Raw genomic sequence first — 21,363 nt, forward strand, 5'->3', positions numbered from 1 at the left:
ACAGCTCCCAGAAATGGCCATCCAACACACAGAACTAGGCTAGTCTATGAGTTGAAATTCCATAAAACCTTTTCCCCATATTCCACATGTTCATTTCAATTAGCTGAATCCATTAGGGAAACACATGTTTTTCAAGGAGCACTTCTGCTCAAAGTGTGGACCAGTGCCAGTTCATAGAAAGTTTTCAGGAAAGATATTATACAAATATTATGCATTGAGAAAAATCTCTGCCATGCCTCCAAATCAGATAAGCTTAACAAGCACTTTTCTAGAGAATGAATTAGGGGTTTTTGTTGAGTGTTGTGTTGATATACCCTCCACTTGGATATACTTTTACATCTGTATTGTATATTTTTCTTTATGTCCTGAATTGCATATGTTTAGTTCAGATATATCTAGGCCCATTACAGCTAGAATGCAGGTAATTGGCTTCCCTAAGCAATGCCTATATTTGCATCTTTATGCACAGTCAGCATAAAGAAATCAGTTCAAAGAAATTGTTTTCTGGAGTCAAAGAATGAAAATTGGAGGGGAACATACATCTGAATCATTCATTTGTCCAGGAATGCTAATAGGAAAAACAAGGTGGTACATTAGTTATTACAATAGGAAGGGTATTCTGCAACTAGCAAATTATCCAGCTTTGGTGAGCTCAACTCTTCTGAAGAGCAAAGGGCTAAGTACAAAACTCTGGGGGCCCTTCCACATAGCCCTATATCCCAGAATATCAAGGCAGAAAATCCCACATTATCTGAGTCTGGACTCAGATAACCCAGTTCAAAGCAGATGTTGTGGGATTCTCTGCCTTGATATTCTGGGCTATAGGGCTGTGTGGAAGGGCCCTAGGTTAGCTAGGAGAGTATGATTAGCTTGCTACAATTTGTAAGGCTTAATTGATATGTTGCTACAACTTGCAAGGACTCTCCAGGAGGTTAATATAAAATATGACTCCCTTAACCATGGATCCAATGTGCATGGTTTCACTTACTCATGTTCCACAAAAATATTTTTCTCAAGAAGTGGAAAGATCTAGGTCAGAGTTTTCCAAACATTTCACATTGGTTAAACCCTTTTTATACATGTATCATTTTGCAACATAGTAATTCAGTTTTATCAGCAAACTTGGTGAAACCAATCCCTTATAAGAGATACGGACACATACTTAAATTGTAATCATGAATTATATGGAGATACAACGTATCTCATTAAAATATTTCATTTATATATTTTTAATATATGATTGATTTATTATTTCATGCAGACTCAGGCTTCTTCTTAGTTTTGCACAACACACCTACACACTGCAGCAAACACATTAATGTGTCACAACACAGTTTAGAAAGCACTCTGCTAGGTCTTTCAGAGTGATTCTATTGGATGCATCCAGACCAGTGGTTTTCAACTTGCGAGTCCCCAGATGTTTTGGCCTTCAACTCCCAGGAATCCCAACAACTGGTAAACTGGCTGGGATTTCTGGGAGTTGTAGGCCAAAACATCTGGGGACCCATAGGTTGAGAACCACTGTTATAGACTATGTATAGTCAATACCTAAGACACACTATTATGCACCATTCCAGGTATCTACAAGGCTATACTGGAATGTATCCTCTGTGGATACAGGTGCATTGTTTTTACTTGCACCTTTCCTTTCTGTTGTGGCAAGACTGAATCCACATTTAAGCTGGAAGCATTAGATTAGATCACTTGTATACATTTCATATGTTTGCCTGGTGATGTTTAAACACATCATTTACACTGTTCCAGCTGTAGAATAACATTAAGATGCCAACAATGTCCTCAAAAGAAGAGCACTGTGTGTTGATGTTCACACATGAATAGGATAGTCTGCATATATGACAACTGCATATATGTGGACCTAGGCAGATGTAGAAACCTGATTCATCTTATGTATCTTCTTATAGCATTGTCTCAATTAACCCTGCAGTGTGACTCAGCCAAGAAGAGTTGTATGAGTTGTATGAGGCTAACCTTATATCTATGAGGCTAGCTTTCCATTATGATGACCTGACCTCTTTTATTTGTACGATAGTAAGCTTGAGCTACTAGGATCATTTTAATAGATTTGGGTTAGCAAATTCAGTTATCAGCCATATGTCTGGAACAAACTATTTTAATTAATTTGAAATGAAGATCTGGTTTTACACAAATTATTAAGAAAGCAAACATACCAAGACTTAAATTGCTTTCAGGAGGTGGGAGGGTTGCAATGTAAGTACATTTACCCAGGAACTCAATAATTCTTCATATGTACACAACACTTGGCTGAAATATAAATACGGTAGTTCTTTCAGAAAAATGTCCCATTAAGCCAAGTGTTAAGTAGCAGGCAAACAAAAATATGTCATCAGGAGTCTGTGATCTCAGGAAGCTGTGAAGCATACATCGCTAACGTGTGATGGAGGAACTGGTATTGTTCACTGGTTTGTATCATTCCACCTCTGTAATACAAAGAAAACTTATTTAGCCATGTATCCATTAAAAGTAACAATAATTTCATTCTGTGCACAACATTATACCAAATTGTTCTGTTTCCTCAATGTTGAAATGGCAAATTGAGAGCTACTCAAGGTTTGTAAACAGCTCATGTGCACGTGACACCTTCCAGTAATAATTACAACTCAACAATTGTGATGGTACACTTTTCCCATCTTCTAGGAGTAAAGAAAAGGACATAGTTAAAATAACAAATTACACAACAGGTTATCTAATAGAATTTAGTTACATAATATGGGTGCCACCATCAAGAAAGTCATGCTGCATATTGTTGCCTTATGAGCCACATTATGGTATACTAGCAAAGCCTTCCTGGTTTAGAAATGGCAGTAATAGAGAATGCAACTCTTACAAGTCTTCTGAATTAATGTGGCTTTATGTACTAATATGCTGTGAACTACTTTCAGAAAATACATGATATGCTTACTCCTTTTTGCTCCTATTAACATGACCAGTGGTCATCTGTACATGTAGCCTCTGTGCCCTACACAGAATATATTGCAGTAGTTCATTTGGGAAGTTATCAGAACATAGGATACTGTGGCTAAATCATGAGAAAGTTTATCTGCAATTTTGAGGTTTAATGCACTGATAACACCCAACTCTATCTCTACTTTCCCACCTAATTCCAAAGAAGCCATATTAAACTAGTGTCTGCTGCCAGTAATGACCTGGTTGAAGGTGAACAAATTGAAACTTAATCCAAACAAGACAGAAATGCTCCTGTACACTAGTAAGGGAGATTGAGGAATAGGCATTCAACCTGTGCTGGATGGAATTACACTCCCTCTGATATCTCAACTGAATTGTACTTCTGGACAGACATCTAAAGTGAGATCCAGGTATTGGTGGTGGCCAGCTATGTATTTGTACAACTAAACATAGTGTGCCAGGTGTGCTTCTTCTTGGAGATGTCAGATCTGGCTACATACCTTGACTACATCCCATCTGGATTAATGTAATGTACACTATGTGAGGGTGCTTTTGGAAACAATGGGCTTATAAGGCTGCAACTAGGGATTCAACGTAAGAACAAACCAACAGAATCCATCTTGTTCATAACTTGGGGACTACCTGTATTGAAATAACTTTACTAGCTCTCAGTTCTTTTCTTTGTAGAATTCAAAATGGTAGTTATAACTGTGAAACCCTGTGTGTCTTGGATCTCGACCAGGCATGGGCAAAACTTGGCCCTCCAGGTGTTTTGGAATTCAACCCCCACAATTCCTAACTGTCTACCAGCTGTTAGGAATTGTGAGAATTGAATTTCAAAGCATCTGGAGAGCTGAAGTTGCCCATGCCTAGTCTAGACATTGTAAAAAAACTATCTCCTTATATGAGCCTACCAAGGATTTTTTTATAGGAGAGCTTTCTCTCAATCTGATCAGAGGCGAGAATACAGGAGAGAAACTTCTTGGTGGCTGTTCGCAGGTTGTCGAACTCTGCATAAGATACAAAGATTCAGTTGATTCCTCTCAGCTTTCTTTCTGCTGGCAGTTAAGTAATATATCTTTAGGCAGGCCTGTGGTTCTTAAATAATGTGACAGAAGGGTGTTTTCAATGTGGTGTCCTGTGTTTTTGCTTAGAACAAAAGGTTTTTTGGATTTTGAATTTTTTTAATTCGCATAATGAGATATCTTGAAGATGGGATCCACATGTAAATAGAAAATTAATCTAAGTTTATATACACCTTATAGACACACCTTGTACAATATTTTAAATAGTTTTGCATACATTAAACCATGACAAAGCAAAGATGTCACTATCTTAGTTGCTTCTATGGACAATTTTGGATTTCCAAATTCTGGATAAGGAATGCTCAATCTGTAAATGATTTTTAATAGAATGGTTTAATTGTTTTTTTAAACATTTGCAATATAAGATTTTACTTGAACTTTGTTTTAAAAGGGAGATTAGATTGGCACACACCCTGTCCACCTTCTGTAAAGATCTAAAAACATGGGTGTTCCACTGTGTTTTTCATTCAATAGTTCCCCAGATAATTTTGACCCCTAGTTACGATCGAAAACTACTGTGGCTGTCCCCTAACTAGAGACATAGTGTTCTTTTTTACATTGCCGTCCCAGTCCCTAACTTGTTATCCAGCTTCAGCACTTTACCCATCATCCCTGTCCTTGCAAAGGATTTGCAGCAGCCCGCCCGCCCGAGCTTAAAAACTGTTTACTATGCAGGCCATGATTATATTTTAACCATGTTGAATTTGGGTTTGTCCCCATGTAAACCTCCCCGAGTCCCTTTGGGGAGATGGAGGCGGGGTATAAAAATAAAGTTGTTGTTGTTGTTGTTAAATTGTTATGAGTGGCCCTGTTTCCCACACTAGAAGAAAAACAGGACATACATAAAATAAATAAATCTTGTATAAAGCAGGACAAATTGCTATCACAGCATGAACATGCCAAATAATACAAAGCACCAGCAAATTGTATAAGAAAATCAATAACACTGAGCAAGTCTTTAAGAGAAGTTGGTTAACGCATTCTTGTTTTGAAGGGAATTTTAGTAGTGACATTTTCTGTAGCTTTTAAAAGTTGTTGATGATGGTTTCTAATGTTTGTATGCTGTGCCTATTGACATGTCATCATATTAATTTTAATTAGATTGCATTTTAATAGCTCTAAGCTTGTGGGGTACCTAACTAAACTACAAATCCCAGAATAGCATTGAGCAAGAGTGTTGTCAAACTGCATAATAGCATATTAATTAGATTGCATTTTAATAGCTCTAAGCTTGCTGATAAGCTAGTTTGAACAGGATAAAACTTTGCAATAAATTAGTAAAATCCTAACAATTTTATTGAACAACTTTTATAAACTTTCAAGGAAGTCTAGCCTTCCCAAGAACACAGGACAAATCTAAAGGCAGATACAGTATGATCCTGGGGAATATATTCCAAGAACCCCTGTAGTTACCTGAACCATGGATAATAGCAAATTCTGTATTTTATTTTTATTTTATTTTTTGCTATACTTGGAATGGAAAAATACCATGGTATCACACTGGAGGACCCAAACACTGGAGGCTCACAAACACTTCTGACAAGTGAGAGATTTTTGAAACATGGGTAAATAAAACTGTGGATAAAGGGGTCATACTGTAGTGTATATACTTCTCTTGTTAGTTAATGCTTTGATTTTTTTGAAAATTTTGTACCATATCAGCCAGAAAATGTGTTGGACTACATCCTCCACCATCCCCAACCGATATAGCCAGCAATGGTATGGGAGCTGCAGAGTCCAACATATCTGGAGGTCATCATGTTAATGATGTCAGTTTTTGAGGAATGAGTTTAATTTCTACATAGAATGAAAACATTTTGTCACTTAATACAAACCTGTCTATGCGGAGCTGACAAACTATCCCCAAAATGTCTACCTCTCCTTTGGCCTTCAGTTGCTGGCATCCAATCTGTGCAGCAATAAAGCAGCCAGTCCGGCCAATTCCTGCACTGAATAGAAGACCAAGATAATGTCAGATCACAGTACAATATATATGTTTTGAGGTTGAGAAAAATTCTGAATATCAAAAGGGAAGCACCATCCACATCCAAACACATGTGCACTGAGGGTGAATGTTATTTCTCATATGTATCAATCTTGTGTGTTTAGGACATGGCCATACTTCAATGCCAGTAAATAATTATTGCATTATTATTTACTACTTATATTTGATGAGCTCAAGTGGATTGCTCTTCTCCTTGTCATATTATCCTCACAATAACCACAATGGAAAAGGAATTTGTAACACCTTAGATATTAACTTTAAAAAGTTGATAGCATAAACTTTCATAGACTTAAGTCTACTTTGTCAGAGTGCATCTACACTGAAGAATTAATCCAGTTTGACACCATTTTAACTGCCATGGCTCAATGCTGTGGAATTATGGAAGCTGTAGTTTTAGCCTTCTATGACAAAGAGTGGTGTGCCTAACTAAACTACAAATCCCAGAATAGCATTGAGCAAGAGTAGCTGAAGTGTTGTCAAACTGCATTGATTATATAGATGCACTCTCATATGCATGAGTGAAGTGTCTGGGAACAGAAATTTACTGGTAAACTCTATGTCTGCATAGAAATGTAAAACATGTGGGTATGATGATGAAGTAATAAGTTCAGTTTTAACTATGCAAAGATGTATATTTTTCAGTGGATTGCTGGGGGACAAATGAAAGAAGAAAGACATTGCCTAAAGTCAGGTTGGAAACTGGAGGCATGCAAATACGTATGCAGGTCAGTGGATTTGCAATATCGTGTGGTGCTCAGATGTCTGTTGTGCAACTTTATAGTCGTGTGCAGAAAATGGACTTGTTCTGTTGCATAGCTTCAGGCTGAGGCTGATGGTGACACAGAAATTGTTGAAATTCTAGTATAATGGGTCTTTCCCCTGAGTCTTCTCCATGAATCCAAATTATGAATCTATGTTCCTGAGCTAAAAGAGAGATTTTTGGGCACAGGAGTTAAGGACACATTCTAAGCCATGACAATGTTGGCATATTGTGGTGCCATGCCTGTGTCCATGGCAGTATTTGTTATTATCAAAAGTGGAGTAGCTGTGTGTGAGAACACCTAAGTGGTTTTGTTTGCTATGATCATATCTGAAATGATGTTCTTGACAACATATCCATCCTTGTGTGGAATGCTGGTATATATCCACAAACTCCTGGCCATAAACAATGGGTTGAACAAAGACAGTGGTTCCTGGCACACTACATGTATTGTGACATTAGTTGGCAACTCAACCTCATGAGGACCCTCTTGGCCAGTTCATCATATTTTCTTTCTGGTTCACTCTACATTCCCTATATTCCAATAACCATATGAATGGCAGACAAAGTCATCTGCTCATATTGACTTTAGGCAAACATTTCCTATTCCTTTTGTCCCCTGGCAACCATAATCAAAACTAAACTTGTCGCCATAGCCACACATTTTTCATTTCTATGGCTAACCTAACCAGACCACCTACTATGAATCATATTGAGTGTGTGTACCTGAGTCTGAAAACTAGAGATAGACTGTTAATGTACCGTCCTCCCTGCTGCCTAACGGACTCTCTGGCCAAACTTGCAAAACTGGTCTCAGAAGTGTTGTTGCAGTTGCCCAGACATTTGCTTCTGGGTGACTTCAACATACCACTAGAGTCCAGTTTTTTAGGTGCAGCTTGGGAATTCATGGTATCCATGATAAACATGGGCTATCCCAATTGGCATGTCATGCCCTTGATGAAATTTCCCACTCAGAACATACAGATCTGTGGGCAAAGGTGATCAATACCTCCAAGTTGTCATGGACAGATCACTTTCTGGTCAGGGCTAGTATTACAGTTGCAACCTACCCCTGCATGTGTGAATGTGTGTGTGTGTGTGTGATTATTATTATTATTATTATTATTATTATTATTTGCACATACAGTCTGCCTATAAAGGTCTGCCAATAGAAGTCTGCTCCTAAGCACTTTACTCCATGAATCTGAGGAAACAGATTTCTTTCTACCAACTCTTCTCTCACATAGTTTCTAAGGTGCAAAAAGACCTCTTAGTATACTAATACTATAGGTGAATACAGCTACGTCTTTGAAAATAATACACAATACTGTGGAGATACAGTGATTGGGCCAAAGTCACATAGTAAATGTTAAGCTGGGAGACATCTATGATCTACTGGAGAGGGCCTTCTCTTGGTCCCACCATCCCCTCAAGTGCGCTTGGTGGGAACATGGAAGAGGGCCTTAGTGACTGCTCCCAGACTGTGGAACTCCCTCTCAAGAGAAACCAGGATGATCCCATCCCTGCTGGCCTTCCTCAATCAGGTCAAGACCTTTTAATGTCTACAGTCATTTTGAGAAGGGTAAGGGGTGGGCTTTGGGGAGATTGGGTAGAATTGGTGAGAATATGAGTTTTAAAGGCCATTTTAGTTTGTATTTTAATTCTGTTTTTACCACACAGATATTTAATTGGTTTTTTTTTTTAAAAAAATACTTTTGTATTGCACCTTTTAAACTTGTTTAATTTGGAGTGTTAGCCACTTTGTGTCCCCATGGGTAGAAAGGCAGGGTATAAATAAAGATAAAGATGATGATGATGATGATGATGATGATGATGATGATGATGCTTCAACAAGAACTAGAAACTCCAGACCAGCATCATAGTGATCTTATGATGGAACAAAGCTTTGCCAAATCAACAGATATATACATTCTGAATCTGGGTGTTTGAGTCTGAAAAGGTCTGTCTTCAGAACAAAGTTGTTGAACCACTGATGCCACTGCAACATTATCACAGGATCAGAAAGTTGGAAGAAACCACGAGGGCCATCCCGTCCAATCCCTTGCCATGCAGAAATACAATCCAAGAAAGATTCTCACCTACAATGCACCACAATAGGCCCCGTGCTCTCTGAGGACTGCTGGATTTTCTCCACCTCACAAATCAAGTGCAAAAGTGTCTTGGCTGACTCTGGGGTCTTTTGGTCCGGCCATGATGAGAAGACAATGTGCTTCACATCACGATACTTGTCTTTGAGCTGAGAACATAATACAATAGTAAACCTCTGATTATAGTGTTCAGGCATAAGGACTATTACTTAAGACTTTTTAAAGATGATGAGATAATTACTGCTCTTGAAGGCATTCAATTCCCACTTTTCCCATCTCCTTTTTTTTCTGCCTGGAGGATTTAAAGACTATAGGAGTTGTCCATGGCTTCACAAATGGCATTGGGGAGAAACCGATTCTATCCTATCTCCATTCCCATTTGGAATATGTTTCAACAGCTGAGGGAGGTATTCACAGGTTGGAAGAGACTCTGAGGTTTGCAGGAGAAATGCTAAGTCCTTCCCTTCAAATGCTCCTTGACTGCTGGGTGAGGGGGGAAAGGAAGTGAGGGAATGAAAATAAGTGCACAGAGGGTTGGCTGGAATATTGTGTAGAAGCATTTTGTATGGCCACATTTTGTTGCCGGTCCCATTACTATTTACTAAAAGCAAACTCATTTCTTCAAGTGCTACAGTGGTACCTTCCAAATATAGGAGGAAATATCAGGATTACATAATATTGTTTAAATATTTTTAAAGCTTTTGAAAAAAGAGAAAAAAGCAAAATTGTGAGTATAAAATGTAGGGCCCTTCCACACAGCCATATAACCCAGCATATCAAGGCAGAAAATCCCACAATATCTGCTTTGAACTGGATTATCTGAGTCCATACTGCCATATATACCTGTTCAAAGCAGATATTGTGGGATTTTATTCAGCTGTGTGGAAGGGGCCGTAGACTTTTGAAAGTGAAACAAATAAAAATGAAAGAGTTGGAGCAGATGTCGTTTGTTTTTTTGTTTTTTCTTTTTAAAAGCTTGCCTTTATTTCAACAGCAATAGTAACAACATCGACAACTAAAGACAAGTAACAAAGTAAAGAGAACAACAGAAATACAGCAAAAACAGCAAAAACAACAATCACTAATAAGACCAAATAAAATGCTTCTTTAATCAGATAGCTGAGGTAATTGCATAAAATCACTACCCACTCCTTTAAAAGGCTTGTTTTTGACAGCCATTCTAAGTAAAGGAATTCCACAGGTCCAGAGAAATAAAATTGTGTCCAGGTCTCTCCCAAAAAAATCCTCCCCCCACTCCATCTTCCCACATGTATAACCAACACTTGGAGTTGTTGTTTTTTTCGGTTCCCAGCCCTTCCGACCTACCTGTAGGGTAAAGTTACGGATAGTGTATTCATCATACTTGTACACTCCTTGAAGTTGGATGGTGAAAGAGCCATATGTTGCCTCTGTATCAGGCCAGTAACAGATACATTTCTGAAATCAAAAGGACAAAGACCCCCATGAATCAGAAGCCTAAAATAATACAAAAAAGCAGAACCATGCACCCACAAAGCTACCAGACACAAAGACCCATCTCCACAGTAGCACATGTATTACAGGAAGGAGCCTGTGGAGCAACTGGTAAGTTGGATAAGGCTGCGGCATGCAGGAAGCTCTGGAGCATTTATTCTTTCTTTTTAAAGCTGCTTTAGAGAAGAGAAAAGGCTTAAAGGAATATTGGAGTTTATTTATTTATTTATTTATTTATTTATTTATTAACTTTGCTTATATACCGCTGTTCTTAGCCCGAAGGCGACTCACAGCGATGTACAACATAGAAAAAACAGGGTTCAAAAATCAAGGCACAATCTAAAACAATCCACAGTCCAGCATTAACAACAACATTATCATCAACAACATCATCAATTACTACAAAAGCCATTTAAGGAGTTAAGGAGATACCTGAGTTACAGTCATTGTTACTCACTGCCCCATACATTTATATGCTTTATATCTGCCAGGATTCACCCCAGCTTCCTGACCTTCCAGAAATAAGCTTCAATTCTGTGTACACTATCCACATGGAACAATCTCCAATGAATAGTAGTGTTTTGCTTTCTGTGTAAACATACATAGAAATGTAGTGTAAAGCAATGAACATCAGGAAGAAGGTGTAAACAATACCCATATATGGGTAATGATTTTGTTAAGAACAATTAAAGTGATCCCAAACCTTGTGGGACAACAACAACAACTTTATTTATACCCTGCTAACATCTCCCACACCAGAAGCAACTTGCAGTTTCTCAAGTCGCTCCTGACATGAAAAAAAAATCTCCCAGAAAGGTCTCAGAATAGCTTAAAGAAGCACATATAAGTGCTATAACACATAAAAATAGAGGTAAAATTACATCAATATATTAAATAATGACAACATCAATTAGGATACAAAAGATCCAATATAAAAACGAATGAGATGCAGTACTAATTGCCATTAAAATGAATAGTACAGCATTCCACCCGCAGCCCAATTCAGCCATTAAAGTGCTAGTACCAATATTAACCTGTTTGGTCCTTAGATTAGCAGATATCTTACTCATTCCCAAAAGCCTGCCTGAAGAGCTCTTTGGGGCCACCACTGAGAAGTCCCTCTCTCTCGTCCCCACCAGGTACGCATGAAATAGAGGTGGGACCGAGAGGAGGGCCTCCCTGGCAGATCTTAGAGCCCGCACTGGTTCACAGGGGGGGGGGGGGATGCAGTCATGAAGATAGGTTGGACCTGAACCATGTAGGGCACTGGTTCAACCTGTGGGTCCCCAGGTGTTTTGGCGTACAACTCCCTGAAATCCCAGCCAGTTTACCAGCTGTTAGGATTTCTGGGAGTTGAAGGCCAAAACATCTGAGGAACCACAGGTTGAGAACCACTGATGCAGTTTGAATTGGGACCAGAAACTTGTCGGCAGCCAGTGGAGCTGCCTCAGTAGGGGTCTGGTGTGCTCCCTATAGCTGGCTTCGGTTAGCAATCAGGCTGCCAATTTTTGTTGGTCCTAACAAAGCTACTGCCCAACTTTGCATTTTGGGCATGTTTTATTCTTTTCAAAGATAGCTGCTTTTGTTCCTGCAACTCATTAGGATGTCCATTCACCCTTAAACTGTTATGCTATACTGTACCTGCAATGCATTTTAGAAGGGTGGAAGTGTCATTCGAGAGACCTAATTAATCCCATTCCTGCAATAGCAGAGAGATGGTCCTCTGGTGGAAATGTCGGCATCCTTGCTGATAAATATCTCCTCAAATGAATGGCACAAATGGCAGTTAAAGCTGCATTAACTCTACAATATAGATGGACCCAGAAATGGGGGGAGAATTTTAGCAGCTATTTTAAAGGGACTGAAAGCATCCAGGAGTGACTGTGTGGGGTGTAGCAGATGCTCTGTTTCAGAATCTGGTGAAAGGTCAGCATTTTTGCCCTCTGCTTTAAGACTCTCATGTTAGAATATTGTGTGTTTGCATATTTGCAGACTAAGCACATATTAGAAATATGATATAAGTATCTCTTACTCAAGATGCTTGGGACCAAGAGTGTTTTGGATTTTGGATTTTTAAAAGATTTTGGATTATCTTTATGTACAAGTTCATATTTGTTTTATATATACTTCATATCCATTTCTGAAGGTAATTTTATACAATATTTTAAATACTTTTGTCCATAAAACATCACTTTATTTCACTGAGACATCAGAAAGCAACATTGTCACTATCTCAGCCACCCACATGAACAATTTTAGATCTTGGGAGTATTTCAGATAACAGAATATCAAATAAGGCATGCTCAAACTGCATACCTTGATAACAATTTTTATTTCCTTATTATAGATAGTGATGTATCTACAATATAGTAAGAACAAAAATGTTCCGATTGCAGATACTATTTGATTGTGTGTATATGACATTATGCTCTAGCTTTAAAGACCTTATCAAGTCCTACCAACCCTAAACCCCCACCAACCAGCAATTCATTCAGGTTCTTTCCAGGATGGGGAAAAACATAGACTTCATGCCCCAGGTACCTCTTTCTCTTCCTTGAGTTTGGTGAGCATGACTATGAGAGGAGACTCTTCCTGCCACACCATTGTCCAGAAGTCATTTATGGTATTTAGCATTGGTCCTTGTGTGGCAATGTAGGCCTTCTCTTGTCCTGCATAACCCTAAAGCATGGAAAAGAAATTATAGCCATAAACAAGAAGACACAATTCAATAGTAATCTTCAGAACTACCATGTCAAATGATGTTTTGACTCACCCGGATGTAATTTGCATTGATGTAACACTTGTCCTCTTGGTTCCTCATTGTCTTGAGACAAACACGACTCTGAGGATCTAGAGAGATAGTTACATGGAGACCTTGGATGCTCTATTATTATTATTATTATTATTATTAATTTATATCTTGCTTCCCCCCCCCCCCCCGGCCAACCGGGGAGTCAAAGCAGTTAACAGCAAGGTATAAAATGCACAAGGTACATTGGAATAAAAGAAGTAGACATAATTAAAAATTAACAATTGAAACATAATAAAGCAGTTAGATCATAATAGAACATGTTACAGATTAAAATACATTCTACACTTTAGTTATAGTTAAAACTAAATAAACATAAAATGAATCCATTATCCATCCAATTACCACTTTTCCATAAAGGTACTGCACAAAAAGGTTCAGCCCAAATGTTACTATTCCGCTTATCGCTCTTGTATTATTCTTCATCAAAGGCCTGATTCCAGAGAAAAGCTTTTATTTGGCACCTAAAAGTTAATAGGGAGGGAGCCATTCTGATCTCATTAATCCACTCTGCCAATGCTCTAGGATACATGTGGTGGTTCTTGCCCCCCAAAGGACCCTATCCACTTCATCAGACTGCACCAATGGAAAAGAATCAATTTAGGTTGGACAAGGAGGTGCCCACATAACTTCCAAAGACACTGCGCTGGAACTGGCATCTAAGTCGGAATAGATCTGAGTGCCTTTATCCATGAAGTCCCAAGCAAATTCCTCACAATGACCCACCGAGTGGACAGGGGGCCACAGCTGGGGGCTAGGATATAATAGTCCTCTAACCACTTGGAACAGCTTGGAAAGCCAGTTCTTTGTGGATGCAATGTTGCTAACAAAATAAGACTTTTGTGCTGCTTCCTTTTCTGTCAAGTAGGTTTTTAAATAAGCTCTATCCCATGCTCGGTCGGAATCACTCCAAGCTTGTTGCCAACATCACTCTAGTCTCCATCTCACTCACTTTATTGCTGCCAACTCCATGGTATACCAAGGTGCTGGTTTGGATCTGCTCTGTGAGAGAGGATGCTTGGGAGTGATTGTGTCAACTGCCTTAGCAATTTTCCCATTCCAGAGGTTTGCCAAGGCTTCAACAGAATCACCTACTGAAGTGGCAGGAAAGCTCCCAAGAGCCATCAGGAATCTATCTGGATCCATAAGCCTCTTGGGGAGGACCATCATAATATTTGAAATTTCATTGCTTTTGTGCCCTTTCTCAAGCTTCCATTTATATTAAATGTATCTGCTGAGAATTCATTTCAGAACTAATGTCATTACAGAAGTTGGAATGGGACCTCACTTGCACAAGTTGATGATACTATCAACTTGTGCCATCAACTTATGCAAGTGGGTGCCATCCATGCCAAGTAAGGTGACATCTTTTGTCTATACTTGGCAATGATAATTTCTAGCTCGCCACACTATAGCTTTTAAAGTCACAAGTACCCATATAACAAATAGCTCTGAACAATAATAAATTAATGAACCAACAGAAATTATATAGGACTCACACTTAGAAAGTATTATTGTGTGCAAATTAAATTACAATTAAATTGGTGTCCCAACCTTCTTCCAAAAAGTTGTGGATTTGGTTGGTTTGTATTATCCCCTAGTTCTGTAGCGTAGGTTCAGGAGGTAGAAAATAGATGGCTAGGTATGTCTGAATAGGATTTTCAGCTCAATCTCGGTGTGATTTGAATGCAATATTCCTGCTTCTTGGCAGGGGGTTGGACTGGATGGCCCATGAGGTCTCTTCCAACTCTTTGATTCTATGATTCTATGATTATATACTATTTTGCACTAACAGGACACAGTTTCTTTACCAATGAATATATTTTTCTTGTATACCTGCCTTGGTGTAATTAAAAAAGATGCTGTACTGTTATTTTCTGACTATGAAGACCAGAGTCTTTATCAAGTCATGGACTTTATAGTACTGCTGTCCTGCATCCGATTTCTGCATATGAATGTTGCTGGCAACACTTGAATAAGAGTCATATGGCTCTTCTCATGGTGTAAGATGCAAATAGTTGCCCACAGCTCCAGGGCCATGACATGGGTGATTATCTGTCTAAAGTTATAGAGGACAATCCTATTCTAGAGAAAGGACCATGAGAAATGAGAAAAGGACATTGAGAATGCTATCACAGCTCATAGTTTTCTCTGTTGCGGTGAAGTGTAGAACATAATTTGTTGTTGTTCATTCGTTCAGTCGTCTCCGACTCTTCGTGACCTCATGGACCAGCCTACGCCAGAGCTCCCTGTCGGCCGTTACCACCCCCAGCTCCCTCAAGGTCAGTCCAGTCACTTCAAGGATGCCATCCATCCATCTTGCCCTTGGCAGAACATAATAGTACTGACATAATAGTAAATCTTGAGAAAGACACTAAGCAAAATCCAAAAGAGAATTTATGGACCCATCAGACTGTTCTTTTCCCATTTCCTTTCACTTCCTGTTAAGAAATGGATCCAAGGTGAACATACTTGGTAAAATGGATCTGTATCTGTCCTTTGCAGCTCGTCCAGGGATGTCCAGCTCTTCAGGATTGATAAAGTTTGAGGGGATTTTCTGTTAAGGAGGAGAAAAGGAGGAATCACTGAAATCATTTTCCATTCTGAAATACAGAGTACCCAAAGTGTATGAAAAGAGAATTAATGCTCTTTCTCTAGTCATGTAGATACTTTTTTTGTTTTGCTTTTAAAGCTATGTGTTATTTCAGCCAATCACTCGATCAAGGCTGCTTTAGGGATCTTTTATTCTCCCATTACGAACTAGACCCAGTTCTGCATAGAGAACATATCCTTCAACATTTCACATGGCCTAACAACATCAGAGTGTCATCAAGATGGCAAAAGTTATTAATGAGGAAGAATAGACAAACTGGAAGAGTCTCATCCTACTTGGGAGGACACCAGTTTGAGTCCTTCCTCTCCTCCTTCAGAGACTGCATCCTAACTGTTGAATTAATGTAGTTTGACACCCCTTTAACTGTCATAGTCAATGCTATGGAACCATGGGAACTGTAGTTTTACAAGTTCCTTAGCCTTCTCTGCCAAAGAGGACTGGTATCTCACTAAACCATAACTCCCATGATTCCATATGATTGAGCTACACCACTTAAAGCAGTGTCAAATTGCATTATGTTTTCCATGTAAGTATACCCTGAGTTAGGTGAATGCAAATAGGGTTGACAGACTGAAAATTGGAGAAGGCTCATGTACCTTTAATGGTTATATAGACGAGTCAAGTAATAAGTAACATCTGTTGAAATTCCTCTTCTACACAACCATTAAGCTCTAGCAATCCTAAGTGCAAACTACTTTTGCACTTTGAACTCAATTTGCAGCAATTAAAGTATGACAAAGGGGGAAAGTTGGGGGAGGAGAGAGAAATCGTGGCATTTTGAAAGCAGCTCAAAAAGTGAATGACAGCAGATCAATTCAATTTGTCCCCACAAAATCAGGACAGTTGAAAGGCATAAGAAAATGAGGTAAAAATTATGTCTGACAGTTCTTCTCTGTTAAGATGCTAGCACAACATCTTTGCTATAGTAGATTTGTAAGGAGCTGAGTTTTGACTTAGCCTGTAGAAATTAAATAGAGAGGAAAACGTCTGTCATTATTGTCGTTAGTTGGTCTGTCTTACCATTAGGTAGAAAGAGAACAATTGCTCTGAAGTGTTTCAGGACAGCATTTAGTGCACCATGCAACTTGCCCTATGCCTCCTAAGCAGAGCTGTTGTTCTCTTATGCTGTAGAGAATTCTGTCCTATTCCTAACACTAAAATAAGATTCAGCAATCTATCTGATTAGCTTCTGTACATCAAATCGTGGGAAACATGGCCCAGTCTTCTCGTTCAGCCCACAAACTATCTTGGACCAACATCAACTGAGGGAGTAGCAAGGTTTATTAGAGGAGGTGAGATTTGAAACAAGATGGGGGCAAGAAAGACTATCTTACCGCAAACTCCTCTTGAAGTTGCTCCAGTCTCCAGGTCTGCTCTTGGAGCATTTTTTGAGAAAGAATGTGGCTGGCTGTGTTCAAGACCTGCACTGTCACATCTCTAGGAGTGGAGACTGACCGAATGGGTTCTGTGTTGCCCAAGGAGCTCATGTCCAGGACCAGTGACACACTGGAGCCCCTTCTGAAAGGAAAAAAAAAACACTTAACATACGAAGTATCAATCTCAAAAAATCAAGTGCTAGTCTTTATCTTATTCTTGTATTGTGCCTTCAAGTCATTTCAACTTATGACAGCCTTAAGGCTAACTTATCATTGAGGTTTCTCATTAATTATTCAGAGGAGGTTTGCTTTTGCCTTCCTCTGAAGCTGAAGCAGTGTGACTTGCCCAAGGTCACTTAATGGGTTTCAGTTGCTGAGAAGGGTTCAAATCCCAGTTTCCAATGTTGTAGTTTAGCATTCATGCTACTACATCATGCTGTCTTTCTTTATATATAAAGTCCTAATCAGTTTGGTGTTAATTCTAGCGGTTACAGGAGGACAAAAAGTGGTTAGCAGATTAAAAAAATACAATTATTGTTTTTAAAATTAATTCAGTAGTATTACTGTTGTTGTCTTGGGTGTCAGACTAAGTATGCTGATGTGGGAGGTGGAAGGCAAACTGACTCTTTTTGTTAGAAAGGAAATGCCCATTTGAATGCTTCCCTCCATGCAACACCAAAGAGAGGCTTTCCTTCCCATAATCACAATATGGGAGGTGCTTGCTTTCATCTCCCATAGGACACAAACAAATGTGTGGTTGGAAGATAAGACAAGATTTATTTAGTGGTGGTTACATTTGTACACTTTCCTTCGTGCTAAGTGCTGAGAGCATGATTTTAGCCATGCCACTCTGGCATTTTAGACATGCCACTCGGGTTAAACTGTGTATGAGTGAGAGAGGAGAGGAGGCAAGAAGAGATAAACATATTGAAGGCAAGGTTGAATTGGGTTATCTTGATTCATACCCTAGATTCCAGTCAATATGCCATTCTTCCTTTTCCAAATTGATTAAAAAGAGTATGGAGTGCCTGGGAAAGCCTAAAGTATTACATACAGTAGAGTCTCGCTTATCCAACATAAACAGCAGACCGTTAGGTAAGTGAAGTGTTGGATAATAAGGAGGGGTTAAGGAAAAGCCTATTAAACATCAAATTACGTTATGATTTTCCAAATTAAGCACCAAAATCATGTTTTACAACAAATTGACAGAAAAAGCAGTTCAATACACAGTAACGTGTATTGCGACTAAAATGATAAAAGGTCTGGAGAACAAGCCCTATGAGAAGCGGCTTAAGGAGCTGGGCATGTTTAGCTTGAAGAAGAGAAGGCTGAGAGGGGATATGATAGCCATGTATAAATATGTGAGAGGAAGCCACAGGGAGGAGAGAGCAAGCTTGTTTTTTGCTTCCTTGGAGACTAGGACGCGGAACAATGGCTTCAAACTACAAGAGAGGAGATTCCGTCTGAACATGAGGAAGAACTTCTTGACTGTGAGAGCCGTTCAGCAGTGGAACTCTCTGCTCTGGAGTGTGGTGGAGGCTCCTTCTTTGGAAGCTTTTAAACAGAGGCTGGATGGCCATCTGTCAGGGGTGATTTGAATGCAATATTCCTGCTTCTTGGCAGGGGGTTGGACTGGATGGCCCATGAGGTCTCTTCCAACTCTTTGATTCTATGATTCTATGTAGTAATTACTGTATTTATTAATTTAGCACCAAAACATCACAATGTATTGAAATGGCTGTGGATCCGGGAGGGAGGGAGGCTGCATTAGATAATACAGAACATTGGATGAGTGAAGGTTGGATAAGCAAGACGCTACTGTACTAAAGGTTGATAAGCAAAGAGACATATGAATAGGTTGATATAATGAAACATAATTCAGATATCACTATTGATGCCTTTTATCATGGAGAGCAAAAGTCAAAAGTATTTCCAAATTCATCACCTCTCACGCACTATGATTTCTGTATGTACACATTTTTGCACATTCCAATGTGATGTCTATGCAATATTTTGAAACATTGCAGCAATAACACTTACCTATCCTGCAGCCGCACATGTTTCTTAACTTCCTGACTCTTGCTGGTAGCCTTCTCCATTCCTGCTCCCAGTTCTTCACGTTGCAGGCTGCTGGAACTATTGATTGTGGAGCATACTGAACAAGCCAGGACCATGCTGTGCCAGCAAAGGATTCTTCGTCTTAAGATATGAGGGGGGAGAAGCCAGTGGAGCCCCAAGAGCTGGTTCTATGTAGGTCAATGAGCCCATGGACATAAAGAAGTACCTGGATACCCATAAAGAAGACCATTCATTACCAAGGGCTCCACTACCCCAATGCCTGTCAGTCAAGCTCTTCCCAGGGGGCGGGGGCAGAGACGGGATAGACAACTCAACTTAACATGATAAGCTTTACATGCAGCAGAAAGAGATGATATTGCTCTAAATGCTGAACATATTCGTGACCTTGGTACATGATAAAAGAGCACAACAAGATTATGTGACTGCAAGAAAATGCAAACATGTGTGCATTAAGACATACCCACACTGTAGGGGGAAATTACTCTCAAGGATCTACATTTCCTATTCCAATTTCCAGGAAATGTAGGTTCTCTGGGTATTTTAGACTGAGAAGTGTCCCAGGTTGTATTGTATAGAAAGCTATACAATATTACCACATACATGTGCATTCGCTAGATTAAAACCTGTAGATAGCAACCTGAGGAACAGATATGAATTCTCAGCTCACAAGAGTCCAGTTTATGTATCTGATTTGTTTACATCCATTCTTTTCTTCATGAATAGGATGTCTCCACTACCATGAAGACCAGTTGCTAAAGGCTCGCCTGAATATAACTTACCCACCAATTTATGAATACCACAGGTCAGTTTAGAAATACAGTAGTTTCACTTATCTAACATAAATGGGCCAACCAAATGTTGGATAAGAAAAAAATGTTGGATATTAAGGAGGGATTGAGGTAAAGCCTATTAAACATCAAATTACATTATGATTTTATGAATTAAGCACCAAAACATCATGTTTTACAACAAATCAACAGAAAAAGCAGCTCAATACACAGTAACATTATGTAGCAATTACTGTATTTACAGATCTAGCACCAAAACATTGCAATGTATTGAAACAGCTGTGTATCTGGGCGGGAGATAGACTACACTGGATAATACAGAACATAGGATGAGCGATGGATGGATAAGCAAGACGCTACTGTACTAAAGGTTGATAAGCAAAGAGACATATGAATAGGTTGATATAATGAAACATAATGCAGATAGTACTATTGGTGCCTTTTATCATGGAGAGCAAAAGTCAAAAGCATTTCCAAATTCATCAGAGGTTATAGAAAAGAAATTACTCCTCTGCTTAGCTCCAAGACTGCCTTTCTCCTCCTCTTCCTCCTACTTGTAACAAATATGTTAACCTCCCCTTTCCCTTTCCAGTGTAGCCAAGTAGATCTCAACTCACCCAGGATTGTTGTCAAAACCCTCATGTCCCCTTGAGGTGGTGATGAGGCTACAAACACTGAGCATACAAGGTGAAAAATAAGCCAAGTGAATACAGGAAATTCCTTATCACCAAGCTAGTAAGTTGCTCATGACACTTCCCCCTCTTGCTCCACCCTTGCAGCCACCCACACACATACTGGCCACAAACTTCCATCCGCTATCTGATCTGCTAAGCCCCAAGTGCAGAGCTGGAGAATCACCTCTGTGTCTTTCACCTAGAACTGCCATCTGGCAGTTATTTGAACAACCTAATAGAACATGATGTATTTCTTAATGCATATTACCCAGTATCTCATAGATGAAAACTGGAACTCATGGGGCCAAGCAACATCAGAGTGTGGTCAAGATTACAAAAGTTATGAATTTGAAAACACAAGCTAAGAGAGGCTGCAGCAGGTTGCCTTTGCCTGACCCTACTAGAAAAGGTTTCTCCACCCGCCCCTTCACTGTACTGTTCAATTAATGGAGTGCAAATTACTATTGCACTTTGAACTCAATTTTCAGCAATTGAAGTAAACCAAGAGAGAAAAAGTTGAAGAGAGGAGAGAAACAGTTTTAAAACAGTTGAAAAAGTGGGACAATTGTGGATTAATCAGAACGGGAACTGCCAAATCAGGACAGTTGAGTAGTATGGAAATAGGCAAGGATCAGTGGAGAATGTT

General features: G+C 39.2%; 1 protein-coding gene across 2 annotated transcripts; it reads right to left on the reverse strand.

Moving 5' to 3' along the window:
• Positions 1-2,115: 2,115 nt before the first annotated feature.
• On the reverse strand, positions 2,116-20,788 carry PTPN7 (protein tyrosine phosphatase non-receptor type 7). Of its 2 annotated transcripts, none has more exons than XM_067468121.1 (10): positions 20,661-20,788; positions 19,217-19,460; positions 17,135-17,318; positions 15,659-15,743; positions 13,151-13,227; positions 12,919-13,056; positions 10,231-10,341; positions 8,896-9,053; positions 5,867-5,975; positions 2,116-2,459 (listed from the first exon to the last, which is right to left on the reverse strand). In XM_067468121.1, the coding sequence occupies exons 2-10, from the start codon at positions 19,348-19,350 to the stop codon at positions 2,436-2,438; spliced, it is 1,020 nt and encodes a 339-aa protein (XP_067324222.1). In that variant the 5' UTR covers positions 19,351-19,460; positions 20,661-20,788; the 3' UTR covers positions 2,116-2,435. The 2 variants fall into 2 exon arrangements, with proteins under 2 accessions (XP_067324222.1, XP_067324221.1); XM_067468120.1 differs by having other exon boundaries at positions 5,867-5,980.
• Positions 20,789-21,363: the final 575 nt, after the last annotated feature.

The sequence above is a fragment of the Anolis sagrei genome, chromosome 4 (assembly GCF_037176765.1).
Source record: "Anolis sagrei isolate rAnoSag1 chromosome 4, rAnoSag1.mat, whole genome shotgun sequence".
Classification (NCBI taxonomy): Eukaryota; Metazoa; Chordata; class Lepidosauria; order Squamata; family Dactyloidae; genus Anolis; species Anolis sagrei.